The 24,404-nt window shown below is 47.0% G+C and overlaps 1 protein-coding gene across 1 annotated transcript in view; it reads left to right on the plus strand.

Moving 5' to 3' along the window:
* The first annotated feature begins 2,829 nt into the window (after positions 1-2,829).
* The window catches only part of CCDC6 (coiled-coil domain containing 6), a 113,855-nt gene continuing 92,280 nt past the window's right edge, over positions 2,830-24,404 (plus strand). Inside the window, exon 1 of the mRNA XM_082425603.1 lies at positions 2,830-3,788. Within this exon, the coding sequence (XP_082281729.1) occupies positions 3,480-3,788 (309 nt within the window). The 5' untranslated portion in view covers positions 2,830-3,479. The remainder of the gene's footprint in view (positions 3,789-24,404) is intronic.

The following is a 24,404-nucleotide window of genomic DNA, read 5'->3' on the forward strand; positions in this document are numbered from 1 at the left end:
GCTTCCCTGGTGGCACAGTGGTTGAGAATCTGCCTGCCGATGCAGGGGACACGGGTTCGAGCCCTGGTCTGGGAAGATCCCACATGCCACGGAGCAACTAGGCCCGTGAGCCCCAACTACTGAGCCTGCGCGTCTGGAGCCTGTGCTCCGCAACAAGAGAAGCCACGACAGTGAGAGGCCCGCGCACCGCGATGAAGAGTGGCCCCCGCTTGCCGCAACTAGAGAAAGCCCTCGCACAGAAACGAAGACCCAACACAGCCAAAAATAAATAAATAAATAAATAAAATGTGGAACTCACAAAAAAACCCCACAAAACTATCAATTACCTTTCAAGAAATGATAGCACCTCAGTGGCACATTCTATGATTCTATCCAAATTCTGATAGTCTGTGATAACCATCTCATACTTGGCTCAGTCCAATTCTTTTTAAAACTATAACGGTGGGTTCTGCAACCACCAAATCCATTCAGAGTTTGAATGAAATCACTTGTATCTCACACTAATGTAATTAGATACGTACAGCAATTTATTTATAGCCATTAAAAATTAAACAACAAAAGTCGCCTATGATTTATGCCCTTATTTTGACTTTGTTATTGAAAGTTCCAAGGCCATGGAGTAAATCAGCTGCACAAATGGCATCAGACAGATTTTGATGTTGTGCTTTGTAATTAGACTATAGGTATTCTTTTTCTTTGTTGTCATATTTTTGCAGCTTGAATTTAGGACAAAAGAAAATTTTGTTATTTCTCCAATGGAAGTGATGATCTAAATTTGTCTCTTCTTCCTCCAGGCAACAGAGACTACCATTTAGTCTTCTGATTCATTTCCCCTGGAAAGCTGAGAAGTTTTATAATGATATTATTGGTTTTGTAACTAGTGTTTTCATTGTAATGCTATTACTGAACCAGTGTTGTGATAAATGGTCTGTTTATAAGGGGAACCACTTTTACAAGAAGTAGAAAATTAGACACGCTTCTGCTTTGCAATAACAATAAAAAACCACAGTGAAAAAATATTCTCCAGTTTATTCCCATCTGTATCAGCAGGGAAGCTTTAGAAGATGGCTTTCTCCCTAAAGTCTTCTAAACACAGTTACTGCCTGTGAGTACCATGTCAAAATGCTGTTTTCCTCCAAATCCTGTTCAAGACCAATCCATTTTAAGTTACCATAACCATGGGCCCTTTAAGAAAGTCAGGCACTTTAAACCCCACCCCTCTGCTGACTTGTAGCAGTAGGTCCTCTTTCTGAGGCAGTTGGTGATAAAGCTGAGAGCCAACTTGCCCCCTGCTTTGCCTGGAAGGAATGTTTCTAAGTAAGCTTGAAAAGTGGAAGCTTTAAGATACTGTGGGATAGGGAACAATGGAAACTTGTGAAGTATGGAAGCCAGACTGGCTCTTAAGATTCTATCACGGTGCTGGATAAAGTGGAAAGAATGCTGTTAAGTCTGAGTTTCGCCTTGTGGCACCGCTCCCTGCTAGCGTTGCTCCTCCATTTCACCCAGCAAGTGAGTTTTCCAGAAGCCGTTTCCAATTTAACGAGCTGCTTGTCTCACGTAGCAGATCCCCAAAAGGAAAAGTCAGTGAGAGGCGTCAGTTTCAGTGAAAATTAAACTGGATCACTTCTAACAGAATTATTTACATTGGTTGTATGCTTCTGAAGAGTAAAGCCAGCTCTCTATTTTTTTTTTTCTTTTTGTTCCTGCTACAGCAACAGTGACTAAGTTCAGAAGTCCTCTAGTACTAAACTAAAAAATAATTAGGAGAAATTTGGGGTTTAATTGCAGTTGGCATTTTGGAGCTGTCTGCTAGAAGCAGACATCTTGGTAGAAGACATGTCATTTGGAACTCTTGGAGGTTTCAGTTTACTCCCGGTACCAGTTCTCATTAGCCATTGAATAACAGTGTAATCATTAAGTCAAGTTTAGGTTTAAAGATAATGGAGGAGTTGGAATAAAAATCATTAAAGCCACTTCTTTATCCTTCCTAACACTTTATAAACTTCCCCCAGAGTTCAAAGCAATAGAAAAAATTTTACACTTTTTTTTTTTTCCTATTTTTTGTTTCCATGTGTTTGTTCTTCCGTTGGCTAAGCTTGGATAATAAAACTAGTCTGGTCAGTTTCATTTTCTGATTTTTATACATAAGTGAAAGCTGTTTTGTGTCAACCGTGTAAAGTGTTTAGAATCATCTCACCTGCTGGCCAATTTCCTGTAAGCCTTTGTTTGGGAGGGGAGAGGGGAAATACAACTTTTGATTTTGAATTTCTTATGCTTTTCAAAACTAGAACCCTGAATTAGACCACAGTAGCATAATTACTGTTTTATTTTTGACCTACTAAACTTTCCTAGAAGTGGGCAAAATGATCGTAAAGAAGAATGATGGTTATGTTGTATTCCCACTTAATCACCACTTTTAGTATAGCCGAATGCTCTGTCTGCAGTTACTTTGGAAAATTGGCATTTAAAAGAGATGTTTTAATCCACAGAAAGTGTTCCTCTTTTTTTCTTTTGGGATTAGATTAATGTTACTGTCTTAATCCTATTGCGCGACAGGTCCTGGCGTTGTCTGCAAGATACAGAGAAAAAAAAAAGTTGCACCTTGTTTAAACAATTGAGCGCACTGTGGTTTACGAGATTATGAAGAGGAGTAATGAGGGCGGTGTGTCTCTTCTAAAAATTTTTTCTTAACGAGGTTAACCTGTGGCTGCTGTCGCCTCGCCCTCCTCGGCTCCTTGCAGGGTAACTTTCTGTTGTTCTGTGAGCGCTATCCGAAGCTTCCCAGGCAAGCTCACGGAGATCAAACTAAAAGGGCTGCGTGTATGTCTGAAACAGACAGAGGGAGACAGGAGCACACACTGTCGGTGGAAGATGGGGTCACGGGCTCGGCCGGGGCTGGATGCCGGAGCCGGGCTGACCTTTCCACGTGTCCCCAGCACCTGCGAGGCTAGTGGGGCGGTAGGTTTCCTTCTCCCAGGAGCGGGCCCGAGCCCGGAAGAGGCTGGCCGGCCTCGGGCTTAGGTCAGGGGGCTGGGAGGCCCACCCTCGGAACACTCGTGGCCGGCGAGCGGCTGGTGCGTAGGCCGGCCTGGCCTTCCCGCCCCGGCCGGGCCCGCGCTTCCCCCGGCGGCCGGCGCACGCCAGGAGGAGGGCGGCGGCGGCGGCTGCGGGCGGGTCTCAGAGCTTTCGGCCGGCTTTGCAGGGCGGCCTAGCGAGCGCGCCAGGCCCGGCTGGAGCGAGCCCTAGTGCAATACTGCCCGAGCCCGGGCGGGGTCTCTGTTCTCTGGCAGAGGAGGTCCCTTGGCAGCGGGAAGCTCCCTCTCTTTCTCTCGCAGCCGCTCCGAGTCTGCGCCCTGCTGCCAGGCTCCCAGCTCGGCGCTCCCCTGTGCTCGCCCGGCGCCCACTCATTCGCAGCCCAGCCTTCGCCGCCGCCGCCTCCCTGCTCCTCCTCCTCGTCGTCTCCCCAGCCCGCCGCGGCCATGGCGGACAGCGCCAGCGAGAGCGACACGGACGGGGCGGGGGGCAACAGCGGCAGCTCGGCCGCCATGCAGTCGTCTTGCTCGTCTACCTCGGGCGCCGGCAGCGGCGGTGGCGGCGGGGGAGGCGGCGGCGGTGGGAAGTCGGGGGGCATTGTCATCTCGCCGTTCCGCCTGGAGGAGCTCACCAACCGCCTGGCCTCGCTGCAGCAGGAGAACAAGGTGCTCAAGATCGAGCTGGAGACCTACAAACTCAAGTGCAAGGCGCTGCAGGAGGAGAACCGCGACCTGCGCAAAGCCAGCGTGACCATCGTGAGTGTCCCCCAGGGGCGCGCCGCAGCGCCGACCTCCGCCCGCCCCCGGGAGACGCTGCACCCAGACCCGGGCGGCCCCCGGGCTCCCCGAGGCTCCCGAGGACCCGCAGAGAGCACGCTCCCTGCCAAGCCCCGCCGGCCCCGGAGGGTGGGGGAGAGGGAGGTGTCCCTTCGGGGCCGCGCGGGTCTGCCCTCCCCGGGGTCCAGGGCCCTCGCGGGGTGCGGGGGGAGGCTGCTGGAACCACCACCCGCGTTTCCTTGTCGCCTCTGGGGAGGAGGCCCCTCCCGGGCGGAGCTGGAGGCTGGCGGCGTGGCTGGGGAGGCGGGGTGGGACTTTTTTCAGTCCTAGTTTGCTTGAGGGGTGCGTGCAGAACCCGGGAGCCCTAGGCAGAGGGAGAGTGAGGAAGCCGGGGCCTGTTCCGGGGGCCTGCGTTGGGGTTCGGGGGGTGCGCAGCTGGGCTGGGCACTTCGCTGGCATCAGGACGGCGCTATAGCTGGATCGCCCGGGGAGGGGGCGGGAGAGAGTGGCCGGGAATCCGGGAAGTGGAGTTTTTCTGGCCAGGATCGAGAGGGAAGGGCGGGTACCGGAGCTGATGCGCCCACCTCCGTCGGAAGCCCTTTCCTTGGGTGGGGGGTGGCGGCGGCGGTGTACAGCCGGGAGAATGCAGCATCTTATACCGGCCTGGACAGAGTGAAGGCTACGAAGCCTGAACCGGCCGAAACCTGGGTGAAGGGGATCGACTGACTCCCTCGCTGAGCAAGATGTACGTGTGTTTGCTTCATTGGTGGTGGAGTGTCTAGGGGTATTTTGCTTCGGAGTCCAGATACTTGACGGGAGAACGGGCTGTCTGTTCTGTTTCCACCTGGCCTCCAGAGGCGCCCCCGAAGAGGGGAAGATTAGGGGTGTAGGTCTCCCTTTTAGTGTAGCAGGCCTTTAGAAAGGCCACTGTTAGCTATGATGAAGCGAAACATAACTGGAAAAGTACACTGTGTGCTCTCACCTACCATCCCTGCCAGCTAGCTGCATCATTAACTTGCAGGATCCCCATACAGACAACCCTGTTGAGATCAAAACAGATTCCCAGCCAGGAGGAGAGAGGAAAGTGTCAAGAAACCAAGGGGATAAATTGCCATTGCTGCTGCACAATAGCTGATTAGGCTGAACCTTCAGATGGAGAAAAAGGCATGGACTTGGGGACAGATCAAAGATCACAACCCTGGAAATGAAATGGGGCAAGTTTAGGATGCCCCTGTGCCAGGAAAAAGTCTTCAGTGGAGGAGGGAGTGTGTGTATGCCCCCCCCCCCCCCCCCCCGCCCCAGTGCTAGCTCACACTTGGGAACTGGATGGCATTGTGAATTTGCTTAGAAAGCAGGTTTTCACCCCAGTTTCAGTGTGGTGGGCAGCCTAAATAGAAATTGGTTGTTGAAAGACACTCCGCATGCTCAAATCCAGCCCTGGTGAATGGCATTGGAGCCATATTCATGTGTCTGCAGACTGTGAAGTTCTTCAAGTGCTCTTTCGGTAGGAAGGGGGAGGAATTTGCAGAGGCAGCCACTTCCAAGCCTCTTGAGTAGCTTTCTTGGCTGAGAGAGATGTCTATGGTGAGTGGGGGTTTGAGAAGAGGGGGAAGCTGGTGGAAGCAATTTAGTTAAGGTTGGAGTGAGTAAATGAGAGGGTTCGTTGGTCTCTTGGAGAATGTGAACCACCAAAAGCAGTAACACTTACATGAAACAGAATCTCTGGCTTCTTGCGTACTGTGAGCAGTTCAGGCTGTTTTTGTTTGGGAGGGAGGATAAGGGGGGTGGAGAGACTAGGAAAGGGTTATCTGTTTGACACCTGGCCATATTAAAAAGTAGGTCTGTAAATTGTACACCACACGTTGGCTTTGCATGGACAAACATGTTCATTCCTGGTGTGTAAGATCAGAGGCCTCTGAATACTTGGCGTGAAGAGCATGGTGGCTTCCTTGGCACTTCCCTCAACTAAAACTGACATTTCACCAAATACGCCTTGTGAAATGTTATGTGGCCTCACTGAGTCAAATTTTAAAATTGTTTTAGATGACAGCCTATACGTACCAGAAGTCTCTCCATGCTTCTTTAATCTCTGATTAATATATTCAGGGAAACAAATAAAGTGCTTGTGGTTTCCTGAGTTCCCTAGTACTTGGCAGGTGTTACTAAGGCAAATGCAGGGGAGAGATTCCTTTAAACTTTTGAGAATTTTGTTAGAGTTAACTGACCTAGGACACAGATTGTGTTTGGTGGGTTTGACCTCTAGGGTGTGTAATTTGCGAGGAGAAGTGTGTGCAACCACATGAAGTGGGTCTGTGGATGTAAGGATTCCATTGAACAACGCTGTCATAGTCTATGTCAAGGTTAAGCTGCACAGCCCCTGACAACGCTAACTGAAATATAGCCCTTGCTGGTAGCTGCCCAGGAAGTTTTTTGACAAGGTCTAGATATTCAATTAAGTGAAGGCTTTGCTAGATTTTTCACTATGTAGTTTATTTGAAGGGAAGATGGTACAAGAAGCCTATTACTACTTGCCTTCATGGCTCTTACTAGTTCCTCTAATTGTGATATTAACTTTCATGTTTTGAGCACAAAAGGCGATTAGGGATGTCTTTTGATTTCCTTGAACGTGTTCAGGAAGGTACCTTGTTAATCAGCCACACCCTGGGAAGAGAGCAGCGTGCTTTTTTTAAAACTGTTTTTTAGAGTAGTTTTAGGTTTGCAGAAAACTGAAGCAGAGGGTGCAGAGATTCCCCCAATATTCCCTCCCCTTCCTCCCATCGTCCATTATCAGCATCCCCCATGTGAGTGGTACATTTGTTACAATCAATGACCCAACATTGAAACATCTTAATCACCCGAAGTCTATAGTTTATATTAGGGTTCACTCTTGGTGTTGTACATTCCATGGGTCTGGGCAAGTGTAAAATGACATGTAGCACCGTAATAGTATATAGAGCAGATCCAGTGCCCTAAAAATCCCCTGTGCTCTGCTTTTTCATCCGTCCCTAAACCCTGGCCACCACTGATCTTTTTACTGTCTCCATAGTTTTGTCTTTTCCAGAAAGTCATATAGTTGGAATCATACAGTCTGTAGCCTTTTCACATTGACTTCTTTCACTTAGTAATATGCATTTAAGTTTCCTCCATGTTTTTTCATGGCTTGATAGCTCATTTCTTTTTGGTGTTGAATAATATTCCATTGTTTGGCTGTACCACAGCTTACTTATCCATTTACCTACTGAAGGACTTGGTTGCTTCCAAGTTTTGGCGATTATTAATAAAGCTGCAGTAAACATCTGTGTGCAAGTTTTTGGGTGGACAGAAGGTTTCAGCTCATTTGGGTAAATACTAAGGAGCACAATTACTGGATGGTATGGTGAGAGTGTTTTTATTTTGTTAAGAAACCGCCAGACAGGGCTTCCCTGGTGGCGCAGTGGTTGAGAATCTGCCTGCCAATGCAGGGGACACGGGTTCGAGCCCTGGTCTGGGGAGATCCCACATGCCGCGGAGCAACTAGGCCCGTGAGTCACAACTACTGAGCCTGCGCGTCTGGAGCCTGTGCTCCGCAACACGAGAGGCCGCGACAGTGAGAGGCCCGCGCACCGCGATGAAGAGTGGCCCCCGCTCGCCGCAACTAGAGAAAGCCCTCGCACAGAAACGAAGACCCAACACAGCCAAACATAAATAAATAAATAAAATAGGTTGCAGTTTCTCTCAGTCTCAGATTACGTTTAAAAAAAAGAAAGAAAGAAATGGCCAGTCTTTTTGAAGTGGCTGTAGCATTTTGCATTCCCACCAGCAATGAATGAGAGTTCCTGTTGCTCCACATCCTTGCTAGCATTCGGTGTTGTCTGTTTTGGATTTTGTCCATTCTAATAGGTGTGTAGTAATAGCTCATTATTGTGCCCGCTTTTTTTAAGCCAAGTCCAAAGACCAATAGAAGTTCTTAACCAGTGGTCTTTTCTGTCTCTTTTGGTATGTAGGCGTTTATTCTGGTCAAGCTACCCATTTATTAAAGGACTCGTTTCATGGGTCTGTGTTCTCCGCATCTGTATGATAGAGGTAAACATCATCTGTGGGGAAGAACCAACTGTACGAGGCCCTTCATCCATGTCTGCAAGTGTCTGGTGTTACCACTTGCCCCCGGTGTGTTTTCTTTGGGTTAGAGGTGGAATGGAATGTTTTGAGTGATTATCTGATTTCTCCCAGTAAATCAGCAGTGGAACCAGACTGCTTATTATCGATCATAATTTCTTCTTTGGAGTGGAGAAAATAAACAACAAATGCTCAGTCACACTGCTGAGTAGCTTTTAGATGTTAGGCTAAGTCTGCCTGGCTTGTCCTGTGGGTTAAAGTGTAATCGGAGACTATCTGACTCAGTGTAGCGAGATGTGTCCAGGGGTCGCGGTCTCTGAGAAGATGAGGAAATGCAATTGTGGGCAGCAGTTGAATGGCTTCTAAGTTCTGGACTAGTTTCTCAGGGTATAAGCAGGGTCTCATACTTGGCGTGGCTAGTTCTCTAGTTCTCTAAGGTGTGTTTTCTATACCACTTCAGGCCTTCGCCATGTGTTTGGTTAGAAAATAAAGACCTTTGATAAATCACTAGAATTTAGTTGTCTTTTTCTATCTATAAAATTAGTCTTTCATTATACAAGTTTAGGGAAGTAGAGGAATACAAAGGCATTTTGAAGTTATAGTAGAAAAACATGTTGGTACGGCATGATTAGAAAACCTGGCTATTTTAAATATCAACAGTGTAATGATTTCATTAACCAGTAAAAGCCACCGTATAGTTAATATTGTGGATTTTGGATTATTTGTTCTGGAAGCCTAATACATTATTTTCCATTTTTTAAGACTTTGTTTTGGCAGACTCTATGAAACTATCAGATCAACATTGCCCTTATAAAAAGGTGTAGTGTGTGTCATTTTTTTTTTTCCTGCTTTAAAACTTTTTTTCTTAGATTCTTATGGTAACACCCAACTTTAGACACAACTCTGAGAAAAGCATGACCTCACAGTTAGGTCTAATTATACACAAATCCAGTCTTCTTAAAGAGGCCATTCTTAGATTTCTTCTGTATGTTTCATATAATCTCTTTGTATTTGATTAAAAAAAAAAATCCCCACAAAACCGTAGAGGACAGTTGTGACAGTCTTTTCTAGTGCTTTTATTTCTTTTGCTGAGGATGGGGAATAGTTCAGAGAATCACCAGTATCTAGTTTGTGGTGACTCTTGTTCAAGACCAGAGACGCTGGTCTGAAGCAGAAATCCAAGTTGGCTGTTGCTTGCTCACAGATTTTCAGTGGCTTCCATTGCCCTCTGGATCCAGGTAAACTTTCTGTGGTTTACCAGGCTCTGTGTGCTCTGGCCCCTGCTTACTTCACAGACACACCCTTCACATTTTCAAAGCTCTCTCTCTGCTGAACAGCTGGTTCCTGGAATTTCAGTAGCTTTCTCTGGCTTCTCTAAGATGTACCTCCTGCCCTTAAATGTCCTTTCCTACTCCTTCACCTAGTAAATGCAAGTAGACTATACTTTCTCCCTGACCCCAGCGTGCGCTAGCGCTGCCTGTTTGCTAGCTACACGCTGGGTTAGGTGCCCATTCATGAGACTGCCCCCTCTCCAGGCCCCCATCACATAGGTCTCCCCTTTGGGAGATGGGAGATGTGTTCATTCCTTCAGGGGCAGACTTTGCCTTGTTCACTTCCGTTCCTCAGTGCTTGGCATGCAGTAGACATTCAAGGGGATGTTGGGTTGACCGCAGAGGCATTGGGTGATGAGGTATTTTGTTTTGTTTTGTTTTTTACTGGGCAAGGGCACCAAGGCTGTCTCCTGACCTTGTGCTCATAGAGCCGCTCTCCTACCTGCATCCGGAACAACAGCAAACACCATCTTAACCATCGTTGGATGGATGAATGGATACATTGTATACTTTGGCGGAACACTACAATCAGTGAGTGTCCCAAGCCTTTGCTTTCTAACTATGGATGATGTTATAGGCTACCTTGTAGCATATACCTAGGCGTTCATGATACATTTCACCTCTAAAAGGGGACAAAGTGTCTTTGGGTTCACCTTTCCAAGGGCTTTGCTGGAAGTGTTCAGATTTGCCACCTCAGTTTTGGTGATGGTGGCAGGTCACACCAGGCGTTTCTTATAACCTTATTTAATGTTGAAATGCCCCACAGCGGCTTCTGGGAAACAAGCATGGCCATCAAGGGTGGGGAGGCATCAGGGCAGGTACCAGGCACCTGAATCTCCACACCAGGGAAGTTGCTGCAAACAGGATGGGGAGACTTGCTGAATTCTTGTGGATTTCCACATGTGGCTTGCAAAGTGGAGTTTGGGGGGTCGATAGAGTGTCACACCCAGTGTGTACTTGAATTCTTTTTTTTTTTTTTCCTCTTCTTTTTCCTCAAATTATGCCTTGCGGCGTATACACCTAGAAATGCTAATCTGAGCTTTTAGACTCACACAGCCAGGTTGAGCAAGGAGCAACAGTCATCTTCCTTGTTCCCCTCAGTGGGTAGGCGTTGCATTTTGTTTTCAATCACCGTGCAGTTGCTTTTAGATGGATTGATCATCAAAGCTGGCGGAGTAAATGTTCACAGGTTCAGGGTGTTCTTTCTTGGTGGTGGTTGAAATTTTCTTGACAGGGGAACGAATGTTCTGGAAAATATTTCTAATCGTCAGGATCTTGGAGTGGGGTTAACTTGCAGACTCTTCCTATTTTCCTTCCCCAAGGCTGTCAGATTTTCTTATCTTTGATGCTTCTCAAGCCCACAGCTGTGGATTTTATTCCAGTGCTCCTACCAGTAAATTGCAAATGTCACACTGTGTAGGCCTTCTCTTTTAGGGAGAGTATTAAACAAAGGGTTAATACTTTGATGGTTATTGAGAATGAACTCACCTCCTTACTTATTATTAGTCCCTAGATCCGATGCATGGGGTGCAGTTTGGTGATTAAAATTCATTTTAATACTCGTTTAATGCTGGGAAATTTTCACCTCTTCAGTAAGGCACAGAATGGCGTGTGATAAATACAACCTGAAATAGGATTCAACCTACAAGTACTTGGGAACTGCCTACTGTGTGCCAAATACTCTGAAATACCCAGAAGGAATGTAAGGGCTTCTCCAGCAGGATTGCACTTGACTTGCATTCGGCTTGGCCCCAGCTGGGTGCTGTAGGGAATTCAGAGCAGAGGCAACGGTCCTTCCCTCTCCAGCACTTTGCAGCCCAGAGAGTTGTGAAGTGCAGAAATAACCAACATACAAGTGGAAACAAGAAAGGTAGTTCAGGCAGACTGGTGCCAGGGTTCCAGGGAGGGCTGGCTTACCTTCCACCTTCCAAAATGAAGTTCATCTAATACGGTGAATACATCTAAGGGAAACAATGTGTCATATTCACTCACAGTTTAAGTAGCTTGGAGTTTATTTTTATTTTGTAAGGCAGAGATGGGGAGAACTGTTGCTCAATTTGTCTGTCCAGGTGGCACCGAAAGGCTTTTTGTTTGTTTTTAATTTTCTTTGTATGTGGTGATGATTGAAAAGAAATGTCATTGATGTTTTTAATTTCATAATTTACATCTGCCTGTAGATCAAAATTATATAGGTGGTTTTTTCATCTGTTCCTGTTACATTCTGGGGCCCACCCGCTTTCCTTACATGGAAATTGTTGGATGGACCAAATTTCTTAAGTCTTTAATGGGAAACTGTGTTTACATTAAAGTTAATTAGAGATACTAGTTTATGGACAATTTCAAACTCCAGTTTTTTAGAAAAGCGGTGTTGATTGATGGTATAATCTTCCATGCATCTGTTCCAAATCAAACCAGCCTCTGTGGGTGCCAGGTTTGTGTCACCAGTGAGCTGGTTAACACCCTCCAGGGCGTCTCAGCGCACTTGGGATCAAATGAGGCCATTCGGTACTGAGGAGCAGAGTTGGAATATTCAGCCAGACAGACGTAGGTCATAATTCAAAAAAGTTTTCCATAGAAGGAAAGAGGAAAGTGAAAGAATGAAAACAACATGGAGTATGGGTGAGCTAAGGAAAGTTCTTAGAAATCTAGTACCTGCATTAAACCCTTCATGTGTTTCTTTCTTTAGTGAACAGTCTTGTGCAGTCAAGGTTTTTGAGACTGAATTAGAAGGGCTAAAATAGTCTTGAGAGAAAAATTATTTGGTGTTTAATTATAGGAAGAGCTTCTCAACTCATGAAATTATTTGCATGTAAGCAGTTGGTATTTTTTTTTCAATTATCCCAATATACCAACTCAAATAATAACTTTTATTCTATTGAGATTTTTGGTTTTGTTTGGGGTTTTTTTTTTTTGGTTCTTCACTAGGCAGGCCTTAATTTATCTAAACAAAGACATTTGCTAAGAGTCAAAACATTGTGTCTCTGCTTCGTTTAGGAGCTCCTGATTATAGAAACACAAAAATTTGAGAAAAAAATCGGCTAGATGATTTTAACGTCTTTGTTAATCAAAGAATACAATTTTGAGTATATGTGCCATAAAGCAGAGGTTTGGACTTCTTTAGGTCTAAATCACTACCTGGTAAGGTGCCATGTCCTTTGAAAAATATATTAAGTATTTCACATCATTTTAAACCTGGAGTGCGTGTAGCTTATTATTGAGAAATGCCCTAAGTACCCAGAGAAGAGGGCCAGTGACTTTTTTTTTTTTTTTTTTTGGTAATTTTTCTTTTTTTTGCTGGTAATATATACATGACATAAAAGTTACCCTTTTAACCATTTTTAAGCGTACAGTTCAGTGGCGTTAGTTATATTCACCACTATCTCTCTCTAGGACTTTTTCATCATCCCAGGCAGGAACTCTGTTTCCAATAAACAGTAGCTCTCCATTTCTCCTATACCTCCAGCTCCTGGTAACCTCTGTTTCTAGTGACTTTAAAATTTGTGTATTTTTTATAGGAAAAATTTAGTCTGATCTACAAAAGCAGCTAGCTGCTTTTTCTTGTCTTGGTGTTGAAGTTGTGAATTAGGACCCAAAGCATTTTAATTAAAGTGCTGTTGATATCTTGCTCCGACTTCAATTTTTATTGCCTGTTGGCTATCCCACATCTGGTTCTTTTCTGTCATTCAGCAAACAGATGGCACCCCAGCTCTGGGCTCCGCACCATTGCTCTGAATTTGCCTTTAGAGTGAGCTCCCAGATGTGGAGAGCCTGGGGAGGGACTAACCCACAGTGAAAGCTTGTCCTCTGGGAAAGAGAAAGGACTGGGAAAGGAGAGAAACCTTGCAGATGATGGTTGCCCTTTTTTTTTTTTTTTTAATGAAATGTCTCATGTTTAATTTCCTTGATGGCATTTCGAATAAACCATAATTTAAGGAAGTCTGAAAAAGAAAAAAAAGCTTGAGATTCTTCCTTACCAGCATTGCTCTACTTGCAAGTCGTTTTGTGCTGCTGTGACGACAGCTAATGTTTACCCAGTGCTTTTACTATGGCAAAGGTGCTGTCGGGAGGGCTTGCATATATCCTCTCATTTAATCTGCACCACTGATGGGTAGCCTGCAAATTTGCAAATTTAGGGCCAGAGAGGTTATGTAACTTGCCTGAAGACCCAAGGCTATCAGGGGGGCTGGAATTTGAACTCCCAGTCTGGCCTCAGAGTTTAAGCACAAGGCTACCCATAAGTTAATTTATGAACAGTTTTATTTTCATCCTGTTGGGGGCGTTTTCCTCTTAGTTGTTCCCACACTGTTGTATTCCTTCATTTAGGGTAGTGAGGGCTGCCGCATTAGCACAGCGAATTCCCAGGATGCCAACCCAGGCCTCAGGGAGTGTATCCAGGGTAGCAGACTCCCTGCTTTGGAAAAGAAACAATGATAAAGAGGGTGCCTTCAGTGGGTAGGGGGGCGGTTTGCGAGCACCTTTCTGGCTGTCTCGCCCTCCAGTATTGGGCCTTGGTCTGTTCCATCCCTGACCCTGTCTGATGTACCCCAGTAGGTGCCACCTCTGCTGATAGCTCAGCCATCTGGGCGCCGCTCCCCCCTCCTCTCCCCCCCACCCCATCCCAGGTTGGAACAAGTCTCTTTGTACTTCTGTTATAACCTCTACTTAAAAATAGTCTGAGTTGCACAGTAAGAGTGGATTGTTTTTCAAGCACTGTATTGATCCCCTGCTGTATGCCAGGCAGTGTGCCACGGATAGCGGCTGGGAGGAGACTGCACTCGGAGCTGGTGGAGGGCCCCTGACTTAGGCCGGGAGTGGGAACCACAGGCAAGGGGGGCTTTCCCTCTCTCAGGAGGTGATGCTGAAGCTAAAAGCTGAAGGATAAATTGAAGTTCGTCTAGGTGTGGGCAGGGGTGGTGGCCGGAGGAGGCATTCCATGACTGTGGGGAAAGAAAGGAAACTGGGGAGCAGAGCAGGGCCGGCGTGGGCTCTTTTCCTGGGTCCCATGCAGGGGCTAATGACAGAAGCGGGCAGGGAGGGGGCAACAGTAGGAGCGTGGGCAACAGTAGGAGCGTTTCTGCATTTTCATAATCTGCTCTGGCTGCTTAGTGCAGACATTGGTGTTTTCCTTCTAAACTACTGGGAGACAGGTACTTTGTCATTTGTCCTCTATAAGATGATCTGTCTTATTCCATGATAATAATAGCTACGTATTATGGTCTCACTCTGTGCCCGGTGCATATCTGAACACCTTACTTTCAGGGACTCACTTCATTCTCGTAGCAACGTTTTGCTGTCTCTGTGTCCCAGGATTTGAACTGGGCAGTCTGATGGTACCTTGGTTGGTGCATTAAACCCTGACATTTGAAGCATCATTTGCATTTCTCCACAGCCTTAGCACAGCAGCTGCTCAGTAAAGTTTGTGGAATTTATTTTGGGGGGGTGTCCAGGTTTACTTCATTCATTCATTCATTCATTCATTCATTTATGGCTGCATTGGGTCTTTGTTGCTGCACACGGGCTTTCTCTAGTTGCGGCGAGCGGGTGCTACTCTTCATTGTGGTGTGCGGGCTTCTCTTGTTGCGGAGCACAGGCTCTAGGAGTGCAGGCTTCAGTAGTTGTGGCTCGTGGGCTCAGTAGTTGTGGCTCACGGGCTTCAGTAGTTGTGGCTCGCGGGCTCAGTAGTTGTGGCTCGCGGGCTCTAGAGCACAGGCTCAGTAGTTGTGGCGCACGGGCTTAGTTGCTCCGCGGCATGTGGGATCTTCCCTGACCAGGGCTCGAACTCGTGTCCCCTGCATTGGCAGGCAGACTCCCAACCACTGCACCACCAGGGAAGTCCCCCAGGTTTACTTCTTATAAACTCTAATGGAGTTAAACATACAGTAAAGTACCCAAGCTTTGAATGTACAAATTTATGGAAAAGTGCTCAATGAATTTACAAATGAATTCACCAGTGTAAAATCATTACCCCGATCAAAATGCATGCTGGTATCAGCACCCCCTGAAGTTCCCTTGTGCTCTGTTCCACTCATCACCCCTCCAGAAGTAACCTTGTTCTGACTTCTATCACTATAGATTAATTTTGCTTCTTTCCGAACTTCATATGATAAGTGACTTTATACAGAATGTATTTTGTATGTGCGTAAATTCTTTGATTTCTTATCCTAGTTCCTACACTGACGAATTAGTCAGCATCTGCGTTAGTCAGCATCTGCGTTACCTGCAGCGGTGGTTCTTTGCCACTGCTATGCAGTATTCCACTGTGTGAGTATCTGTGGAATTGTTTTCCATTTAGCTCTGCCCCCTGGGTAGCCCCACCCCCTTCCCTAGTGTTGATCACTGCGAGGGCCACACAGGCCCTGCAGAACGTGTCTGCCAGTTAGTTGAGATTCTAGCTACCTTGCTAGTTATGTTATGCTGCCCTCAGAGCCTTTGAGCCTTGGTGGACTTATTTGGTTAAACCAGTCTTTAGGGTTAGTACCTGTCTTGCTTCCACCCACTGTCGTTATGAGGATCACATGAAACAGTGCACATCAAAGTGTTTTGGTCATTTGTGAATTATTCTTCTTGTAGAAAATGATATTAAAGATGATTAGTAACACCCCCCCTCCCATACACACTTTTTCTTGTTCTCCAAAATGTGTTTCAAGATCAAAACTGTTCTTGTTAATCCCATATATAACATGACGGTGCAAAGCAGTGTCCGGCAAGCTGAGAGGCGACGGTTTGAGGTAGCAAGAACCAAGCTCTGCGGAGACCTCAGGCTGGGGAGCTCTGCAGCCTGGCTTCTCAGGGCCTGTGTTTTTCTGGCACTTGGGGCTGCCTGGGAACTCGGCCGATTTCCTAGGGTTTGGTGAGTCAGGATGAAGGCAGCCTGTGTGGCCGTGTAAAAGTAACAGGACAGCAGGAGGCAAACGCGTTTCCTAAAAGATCCATTTTTTCTTATAGGCCAGTTGTCGGGCTCCTTCCATTATTTCATGAAAAAAGACCCAGCGCGTGCCTTTGCCCGGTTTTCTGCCTTTAGCGCTGTGGGCAGCAGGCAGTCGTCCTGCTTCTCTGTCGTGTGACTTTTGACCCTGTTTCATGGGGGTGTGGGTTCTAGAGGGTACACTTTGATGGCTGAGACACGAATGCCACTCTTGCTTAGCGGCTGGTCTGAAGAACAGAAAGCAAAACAGGACTCTTTGAAACTGCCCAACTTTGCAGGCTTGCAGTGCCCACGTGCTGGAGGGACCGCCCGGCCTGTGAGCCCTGAGTGGGTCTGTGGAGGCCAGCAGTTTGTTCGCTGGGGACTTCTCAAGGGACTGGTTTTCTTTCTGTTGCCTCTGGCTCTCTCTCTAGCAGTAGAAACGGTAGCCTGGGGACTTCGTGAAGGTTGCAGGAGCGTGCTTTTCACCAGGGCGCCGTTGGGGTTTTACTGTCCTGCTATGAAGGCTTTTGGTGTGATGAGAGGGGGCAAGGAGGACAGACAGACAGGCAGTCGGTGTAATTCAGGGACTCAGCTGGCATTGTCAGTAAACGAGTTGCAGTAAGCCGTCTGGGACCCAGGAATGCCCGTCCCGCCTTCGCTGTCATCTGTCTGCTCTAGCCAAGGCCGTTAGGGTCCTCTGGTTTCTCCCTGCCTGCTCCCGGGCTACTTGGAGCGCCTGCCCATCGAGCCCTTTGAGGTGAGGGAGAGAGCAGCACTGATCACTTGAACGGCTGATTTGTTTGGTTCTTCCTTGACCCCGTGCCTTGCAGCTCTGGGTCCTTGGTACCTGATGGGTGACGTGAAAAGGCACCTGGAATCCACCTGTCAGCCCACACGCGGAAGCCAGTAGGCTGTGCTGATTTTCATGAGTACATTCTTTCTCTTGTTCTCCAATTCCCGTGGGTTCCACCGCTCACATTTTTTGTTCTTAGGCTTTGACGTGTTGTAGATGAGCATTCTCCGTGAGGCCGTCTGTGTGAATCATCCCTTCTTTCCTTTTATTCGTTAACTCCTTTCTGTTTTTCCACCCCTGGGTTCTTGGAGAGAACTTGGTGTAATGGAGAGAGACGCGGAAACCAGGTAGGGGTGCCAGATTCGGCAAAAACAAACCCAGCATGAGGAGGTGCACTTAAATTCCAGGGAAACAATGAATAGTTTTTTAGTGTCTGTACGTCCCCACTGTGGCATGGAACATACGTGTGCTAAAAAATTATTCGTTGTTTATTTGAAATGCGGATTTAACTGGGCATCCTCTATTTTATCTGGCAATCCTAAAACCCATAGGACTTAAAAAATAAACAAACAAACAAACAACTCAGTTCTGCTCCTGCCTCCCTCTGTGATCATATGGCCTCTTACCTGACCCCTAAGCCACTGTGCCTTCTCTAAAAAGGGCTCATGCTGTCTTAGCTCTCAGGTTTGGGGGATAACTGATGAGACTCACAGAAGCCCTCAGGACGCATTCAGTATCTTCCTTTTCTGTCTTTATGTGGTGATGGTGGATTTGCTTCTTGCCCTTCCTTTTCCTCCTCTCCTCCTCTGTGAAGCCAGCCCACACTGTCATCTCCTTTAGTGTGGCTCCTTTTTTTGTTTGTTTGTTTTGGCTACACGGAGTGGCTTGTAGGATCTTAGCTCCCCGACCAGGGATGGAACCCATGCCCCCTGCAGTGGAAGCGCGGAGTCTTAACCACTGGACCACCAGGGAAGTCCATAGTGTGGCTCTTCGAGGTCTTCTCGGGGCGTCACCTCCTCTTCTTCCTCAAGCTGCTCTCAGTTTGCTTTCACTTTTTCTGTCCTTCCTCCACCAGCTTCCTTATTTCTTCCTCCCTGCAAGCTGTCTTTGACTGTATGTCTCCCTTTATTTGGCCACATGTTACCAGCCCTCTTGTTTCATTTCTCCTTTCCTTCTGAGCCTGCAGTGGCACAGGGAGAAACAGGGCCTTTCGGCCTCTCGCTGTAGGGCCAGGCACAGATCACAAATACTTCTGGGGCCTCTGTTTTCTCCTCGGTTCACTGAGAAGGCTTGTTGAGAATTCAGGGATTGCAAACGGGCAGGCTGCTTTTGGCCCACAGTTGAGTGGTTTGGCTTCAGAGTCTGGAAAGCCCTTGGAAAGAGAGGTCTTAGGACAGGAAAGGCACGGATGCTCTCGTTTGCCTTGGGCATCATCTCTCAGCTTCACAGGCTGGTTCATTTTGCATCCTGCTGGCAGTCGGGTTTGAAACCCCGGAGCTATGTTTCAGATAATGGCTGATGAAGCCAGCATGCACTGTTTCTTTGAGCTCTTGAAACTAAACCACAGGGCACAGTTGGTGCAGATTTACAGATGGAGAGAGCTGAAGTACAGAGAGGTTACCTTGCCAGAGTCATTGGATTGGCAGCCCGGCTCTGCAGCCCCCATTCTTAACCACCGTGTTGTATTTCTGTGACCACTTGCAGCTGTGAGGTTCCGTGAAATTCCTTGTAGGAGTTTAGAGTAGAGCAAAGTTTGTCTTTTACATTCATAATCTTAAGTCCTTGTCCTGTCGTCTGGGCAGTTGCTCTATATTCTTGGGTAGTGAATCCTTAGACTCAGTTTCCTCTCAAGGCTCCTTCTTCTTTCCCTTTGTTACCTGAAAACTGGGTTTGCCTCTTGGTGGGTTTCAGGCCAAAAGACACAACCAAGCCAAAGAGCGGGAGAAGGAAGGATTTATTACTTGCGGCAAGTAAGGAGGACACCGGGGATCTTTCCCCAAAGCAGTGTCGCCCCAGCAGCAAAATTGGGGTTAAGGTTAGGGTTAGCTGAGGGTACATGCATATTCGTGAAGTGGCTTGAGCAGAGACTTCAGCATAGAATTGGGGCAAAGTTTGACAGAGTCCAAGCTTTAGTTTATTGAAGTCACGCGGGTCAGAAAAGGTCAGTATCATTCCGTCCCCCACCTGGGTGGGGACCTTTGTCCCTGCGGGACTCAAAGATAAGTATCAGATTATATATCCCTTGAGGAGGAAGTAGGACTCTGTTTTATTGCTCAGCTGTTGTTTCCGGGCTGCTTTTCCTTTGTTTCTGCGTTCCCTTACTTCCCTAAAGATCGTTAATTACGGAGACCTGTTCAAGGGCAAGCACTGTGGCTAGGCTTTGATCACAGGATGGCTTAGGCCCAAAATGGCTTCCCTTATGTCAAGAAAGCCACGCCTGGTTCTCTTTCTCCAGGGACCCCCTACCCTATCTGCTTCCACCATAAAGATGTTTCCAAAAGTTTTCTCTTCCTGCGGCCTGCCTCTAGCTCTTAGAGGTGATCAAGTATCCTTGGCGTTCATTTAACTCAGTTTAGTTTTTGGACACCTACTAAGTGCCGGCTGTATGCTTGAGATGTCCTTTTAGGAGCAAGGCAGGGCATCCAGAGCTCAAGAAGACTTTGTGAAGGAGCTCAGAGGCTGCTAGGAGACAGGTGAGAAAGCAGTGACCACAGCATGGTTGAAGGAAGATGGAACCCATTTAGGGTTCACACAGGAAAACAGACCCTGCAGAACAGGAGGGAGAGAATTTAATCCCAGAAGTTGGTTATCCCAATGATAGAGTCGCTGAGAATACAACTCACCGGGAGGTGCAGTGAGACAGGCCAGGGGTTTGGAGTAGCAGGACAGCCCTCCCATACCTCCTCCTCCAGAGGGCAAAGGGTAGAGGTGGTGTTATCAGAGCCCAGGGCAGGGGTCACTCAGGGAGAGGGCTGGAGCCATGGGGGCCTTGAGACAGGAATGCTGCCCAAGGTGGAGAGGAGAGGGGAGAAACACCCCCACCCTCCCTCCTTCCAGCCGCTGGCCTGTGCTTCTCATTGGCTGAATCGGCTTGAAGATCTCTGATTTCAGGGAACAGGGAGATGCAGCCTGCAGAGGTTCCCCCTCCCCCGCTGAGCAGGAGAGAAGGGCAGGCAGTGCAGGGCTCTTGCGCCAGACACACCCAGGACTGGCTCGGGCAGAAATGAAAATGGAGTGAGCGGCGTCGGCCTGGGTGGTCGCTGAACGCTTCACAGATGACAGAATGTTGGAGGACTTGTAGGTTTTCATGGCGAAGGGCATTCCAGGGAGGAGGACCTGCAGGGACCAAGGCACAGCAGCCGGAAACAGCGGGCTCCCCTTGCCGCATCGCAGGTGCCTCCAAAGGGCTGAATTGGTACCTGCGGTCTTGTTCTGTCCCTCTTTCTTCTGCCTCAGAAGCCCCTTTCCCAGAGTGCTTTCTCGTGTCCGTGTTCTCATTTATGGCTGAAGTGAGTTTTCCCACGGGGAAGGCCGAGTGGGGAGCTCTGCACCTTGCTCCCTCCTTCACAGAGCACGTGTCCTCACGGTGCTCAACAGCTGGGGTGCCTCCCAGCCCAGAAAGCACTTTATGGCCAATGCCGGTTACATATGGTGCCTGGGACCCTTCCCGCCCCAGGGCTCTGATGAGGGTGCTGATGCCTTGGGACGAGACAGAGCTGCTCACATGAGTGACTTTTAGCGGCTTGTCCCCTAGCCCCGAACGTCTGGCACTCGATCGCGCTGTTAGAATCCATTTCTCACTTCCCCTGCTGTGAAATCCGTTTTTATGACGATGGAGGATTTTGTTTAAACTTTTTTTATGATGGAAATTTTCAAGCGTGCACAAAAGTGGAGTGAATGTACAAACCACTTAGCTTCACCAGTGATCAACAGATGGTCAGTCTTGAAGCGGTTTCACCCAGAAATGGTTCAGTTTGCATCTCTGATAAGGATTTTATAACCACCATACCATTATCACGTTTAAAAAAAACAGTGGTATTTACTGTAGTAAATTTGTGTTTGAAAGGTAAACAGCAGAGGCTTTTCTGGAATTAAATGTGTGATCCTTGCGTCCCCTCTGCTTTAACGCTTTACCCCTGTGCCCTGAGGCACAGATGGAAATCTCTTCCTCGCCAGTGTGCTGACCCAAGGCTCTGGGACCTCTTACCTGCTGCCCTGTTTCCCAGTCATGCTAGATCCGTCTGTCCTCAGGAAAATATGCGGACTGGCTTCCCAGCCCCCATGGCACACAGCGGTCCGAGTCTCAGGTCGCCACCTTGTGCATGTAGGGCGGAACTCGTGGCGTCTGCAGCTCTGCTGTGAGGAAATCCCCTTTGCAGTCTTCCCTGGAAGCCGGGAAGTGTCTGCTGAGCTTCCTGGAGGAATCATGCCATAGCAAGGTGGGCAGGCATCTAGAAAGTCTGGCGCAGTGTTGTGTGTGAAGCCACGCCGGGCTCGAGAGCAGCAGACAGGAAGCTATGGGCAGCGTGTGCAGACGGGTGGCTTCTGGACAGGTAGAAAATGAGCATCTTTGCGCAGAATCTCCAGCTGTGAAATCTGCAGCTTGTGCAGCATTCACAGAATGGTTTCGACTCACCTATTTCACTGGAATCTCACAGCAAGTCTGTGGGGGAGGTAGTGGGAACCTCACCTGGAAAACAAAGGATCTGGGGCTCAGGTGAAACGCTCAGGGAGGAGTACTGGTAAATGGGACAGTGGGCTTGCAAGGTTAGGACCTGACTCCCAGGCCAGGATGCTTTCCACCTGGCTAGCTCTTCAGCAGAAAAGGAAAAGAAGGGACTGGTCGTTCCACACTTAGAAACAAGGGGGACTGACTGTAGCTTTGACGGTAATGCATGAAGGAGAGTGAGGTGACAGGTAGCAAGTGTCCTTTTACCGGAAGTTATCCAGATCCTTGCCAGACCTCTGCCAGGTGGGGCCAGTCCACGTGGGTAATGAAGCCTCACGGGGGTTGGGGCAGGACGGCCAGGCCTTTGACTTCTGTGAGTCTAGGAAAAGAAACGGTGCGCGGTCCAGCTGTTGAAATGACCTCCACGGGACGGTCCGGATTATTTGACTTTGCTCTCGTTTGCCTGTGTCAGCTAGTGTTTAAAGTGGGCCGCTGGCTTGGGGGCTTGGGCCTTTGGTTACTTCTGGAGCCGTTGCTCTTTGTGGGAATAATTTGACCTCTGTAGGCAGTAGCCTTTCACCTTTCACTGTGTGGTTCCCGGACTTCGCTCTCCATCTGAATCCCCTGGAGAACTTCAGAAGTCATGATACCTGGTGTCACGTCCTTCAAATTCTGGGGACAGGAGCCAGGCATTAGTTTTTTTTTTTTTTTTAAAGGTTCCTAGGTAATACATTTTTGAGTACATATTAATCTCACCTGAGGCTAGAGAAAAACTACTGCCCCTTTAAACTGTTCTTCTGTGGTTTTTTTCCCATTAGTTATTTTTCCCCAGCTTTATTGAGATATAGGTGACATAAAACATTGTGTAGGTTGGAGGTGTTGATTTGATAGACTCTTATATTGGAAAATGATTAACTACTATAGCATCAGCTAACCACCTGCATTGCGTCAGTCATGTAATTACCTAAAATGTTCTTTTATTTTTTAATTGCATTTTCTGAATAGCAGAGGCAGCTTCATGATATGCTTTCTCCTTCCCTTTTACACAAAAGGTGGTGTAAATGATTCTTTGTTCCGTGCCTCTCCCACTTAATTATATTTTGGAGATTTTTTGGTAACGGTCCACTGATTGCTTCCTCATTCTTTTTTACAGTTGCATAGTGATCCATTGTATGGCTGGGTGTTACCATTGGGCATCTCATTTGTTTTCAGTCTTTGGTCTCACAATGTTACTGTAACCTTGAACATGGATAATTTTGTATGTGGGTGAGTGTATCGAAGGGGATACTTTGCATTTGTTAACGCTTACCTAGCGCATATTACGTACTGGCTATTCTTTTAAACCATTTCCTTCTATTGGCTCAATCCTCACATTAGTCTGTGAGGTAGCCAGTATTATTACCTCTGTTTTACAGATGAGGAAACTGAGGCTTAGAGAGACTTGGGTGATTTGCCCAAAGTTTACACCCCAGAGAGTGGCAGAGCCGGAATTCACACCTAGTCAGGCTGATGCCAGAGGAGTTCCTGCACTCTGAGATATACTGCCTTTCTGAGTAAATTCCCAGACATGTCACTGTGGGGTCAGATGCCCTATGCATGGGTAATCTGAATAGATGTTACCAAATTGCCCTCCACAGGGCTTGTACTGATTTATTTATGCTTCCATGTGCAGGATGTGAGAGAGAGTATGTGTGACCTCCTACCACGTTTTTATCAAACTTGGATTTTGCCATCTGGTAAGATCCAAAATGTCAGGTTGATGTAGTCTCTCTGCATTTCTCTCAAGGGGATGGGTAAGCATCTCTTCATATGTGTGTAAGAGCATTTGGATTTCCTTTTCTGTCAATGCCTAGTTCATAGTTTTCTCATTTGTCTTTTGGGACGTTGGTCTTTCTCTTACCCATTTTTCTCAGTACTCTCCATATTACAGAGAATTGCCCTTTTTTCTAATTTTGAGTTGCAAAAACATTTCCCACTTGTCATTTATCTTTTGACTTGGCTTTAGTGTTTTTTTGTTTTTAAAGCCACAGTGAAATTTCTTTATGCTTTCTTAATGCCATTTATAATCTACAGGAATTACTGTTGTGATAAAACTGGGTATTTACACTTTTGAAAAAAAAATGTAGGACAGACTTCTGTTGCAATTTTGTTTCAATGGTAAACAATGAATTTAAGAGAGATTCAGAAGAAATCATAGAAGTAAAGATGCTAGATACTCTTTTAAGTTGCATTAAACTTCTTGAATTCATAGCTGAATAATAGAGGCACGTCTCCTGGTGTCTTTCCCCCTCATCTTTCTCTGCAGTATCACTTTATATTTCATATAAGATCTTGAATTAGGATAAATTCCCTCCTGTGAGGAACTGATCAATTCCTGAATTATGTGCATTTTGGATATTATTACTGTAGCCTTTTCCGCTCTCCAGAACCTTCTTAAATGACCTTCCATTTAATTGGCATTATTTCTCTCTCCTGGTCAGTTTGAGACTGTTTATCTGGTGGTTTTATTTTACTCTGCAGTATTTTCCATTTCCCCTGCTTAAAGAAAGGTTTGAAGCTCTGGACGTTAAATTTAATTATCTTCCATATTGACCAATTAGCCAGTCATCTTTGTTCATCTTTCAAATATTTCTGAGGATATTGTGTGTGCCAGCTGCTGTGCTAGGGTTTAGGGGACAGTCCCTGCATCTCGGAGCTTATATTCTAAGTGGGGGACGGGGTGGGTAGGAGGGAATAGACATCAGACAACTGATTTCAAGTTACAGAATTAAAATTGTGATAGATGCTTTGAAAGATATGC

Source organism: Balaenoptera physalus (assembly GCF_965194825.1).
Source record: "Balaenoptera physalus genome assembly, chromosome: 14".
Taxonomy (NCBI): domain Eukaryota; kingdom Metazoa; phylum Chordata; class Mammalia; order Artiodactyla; family Balaenopteridae; genus Balaenoptera; species Balaenoptera physalus.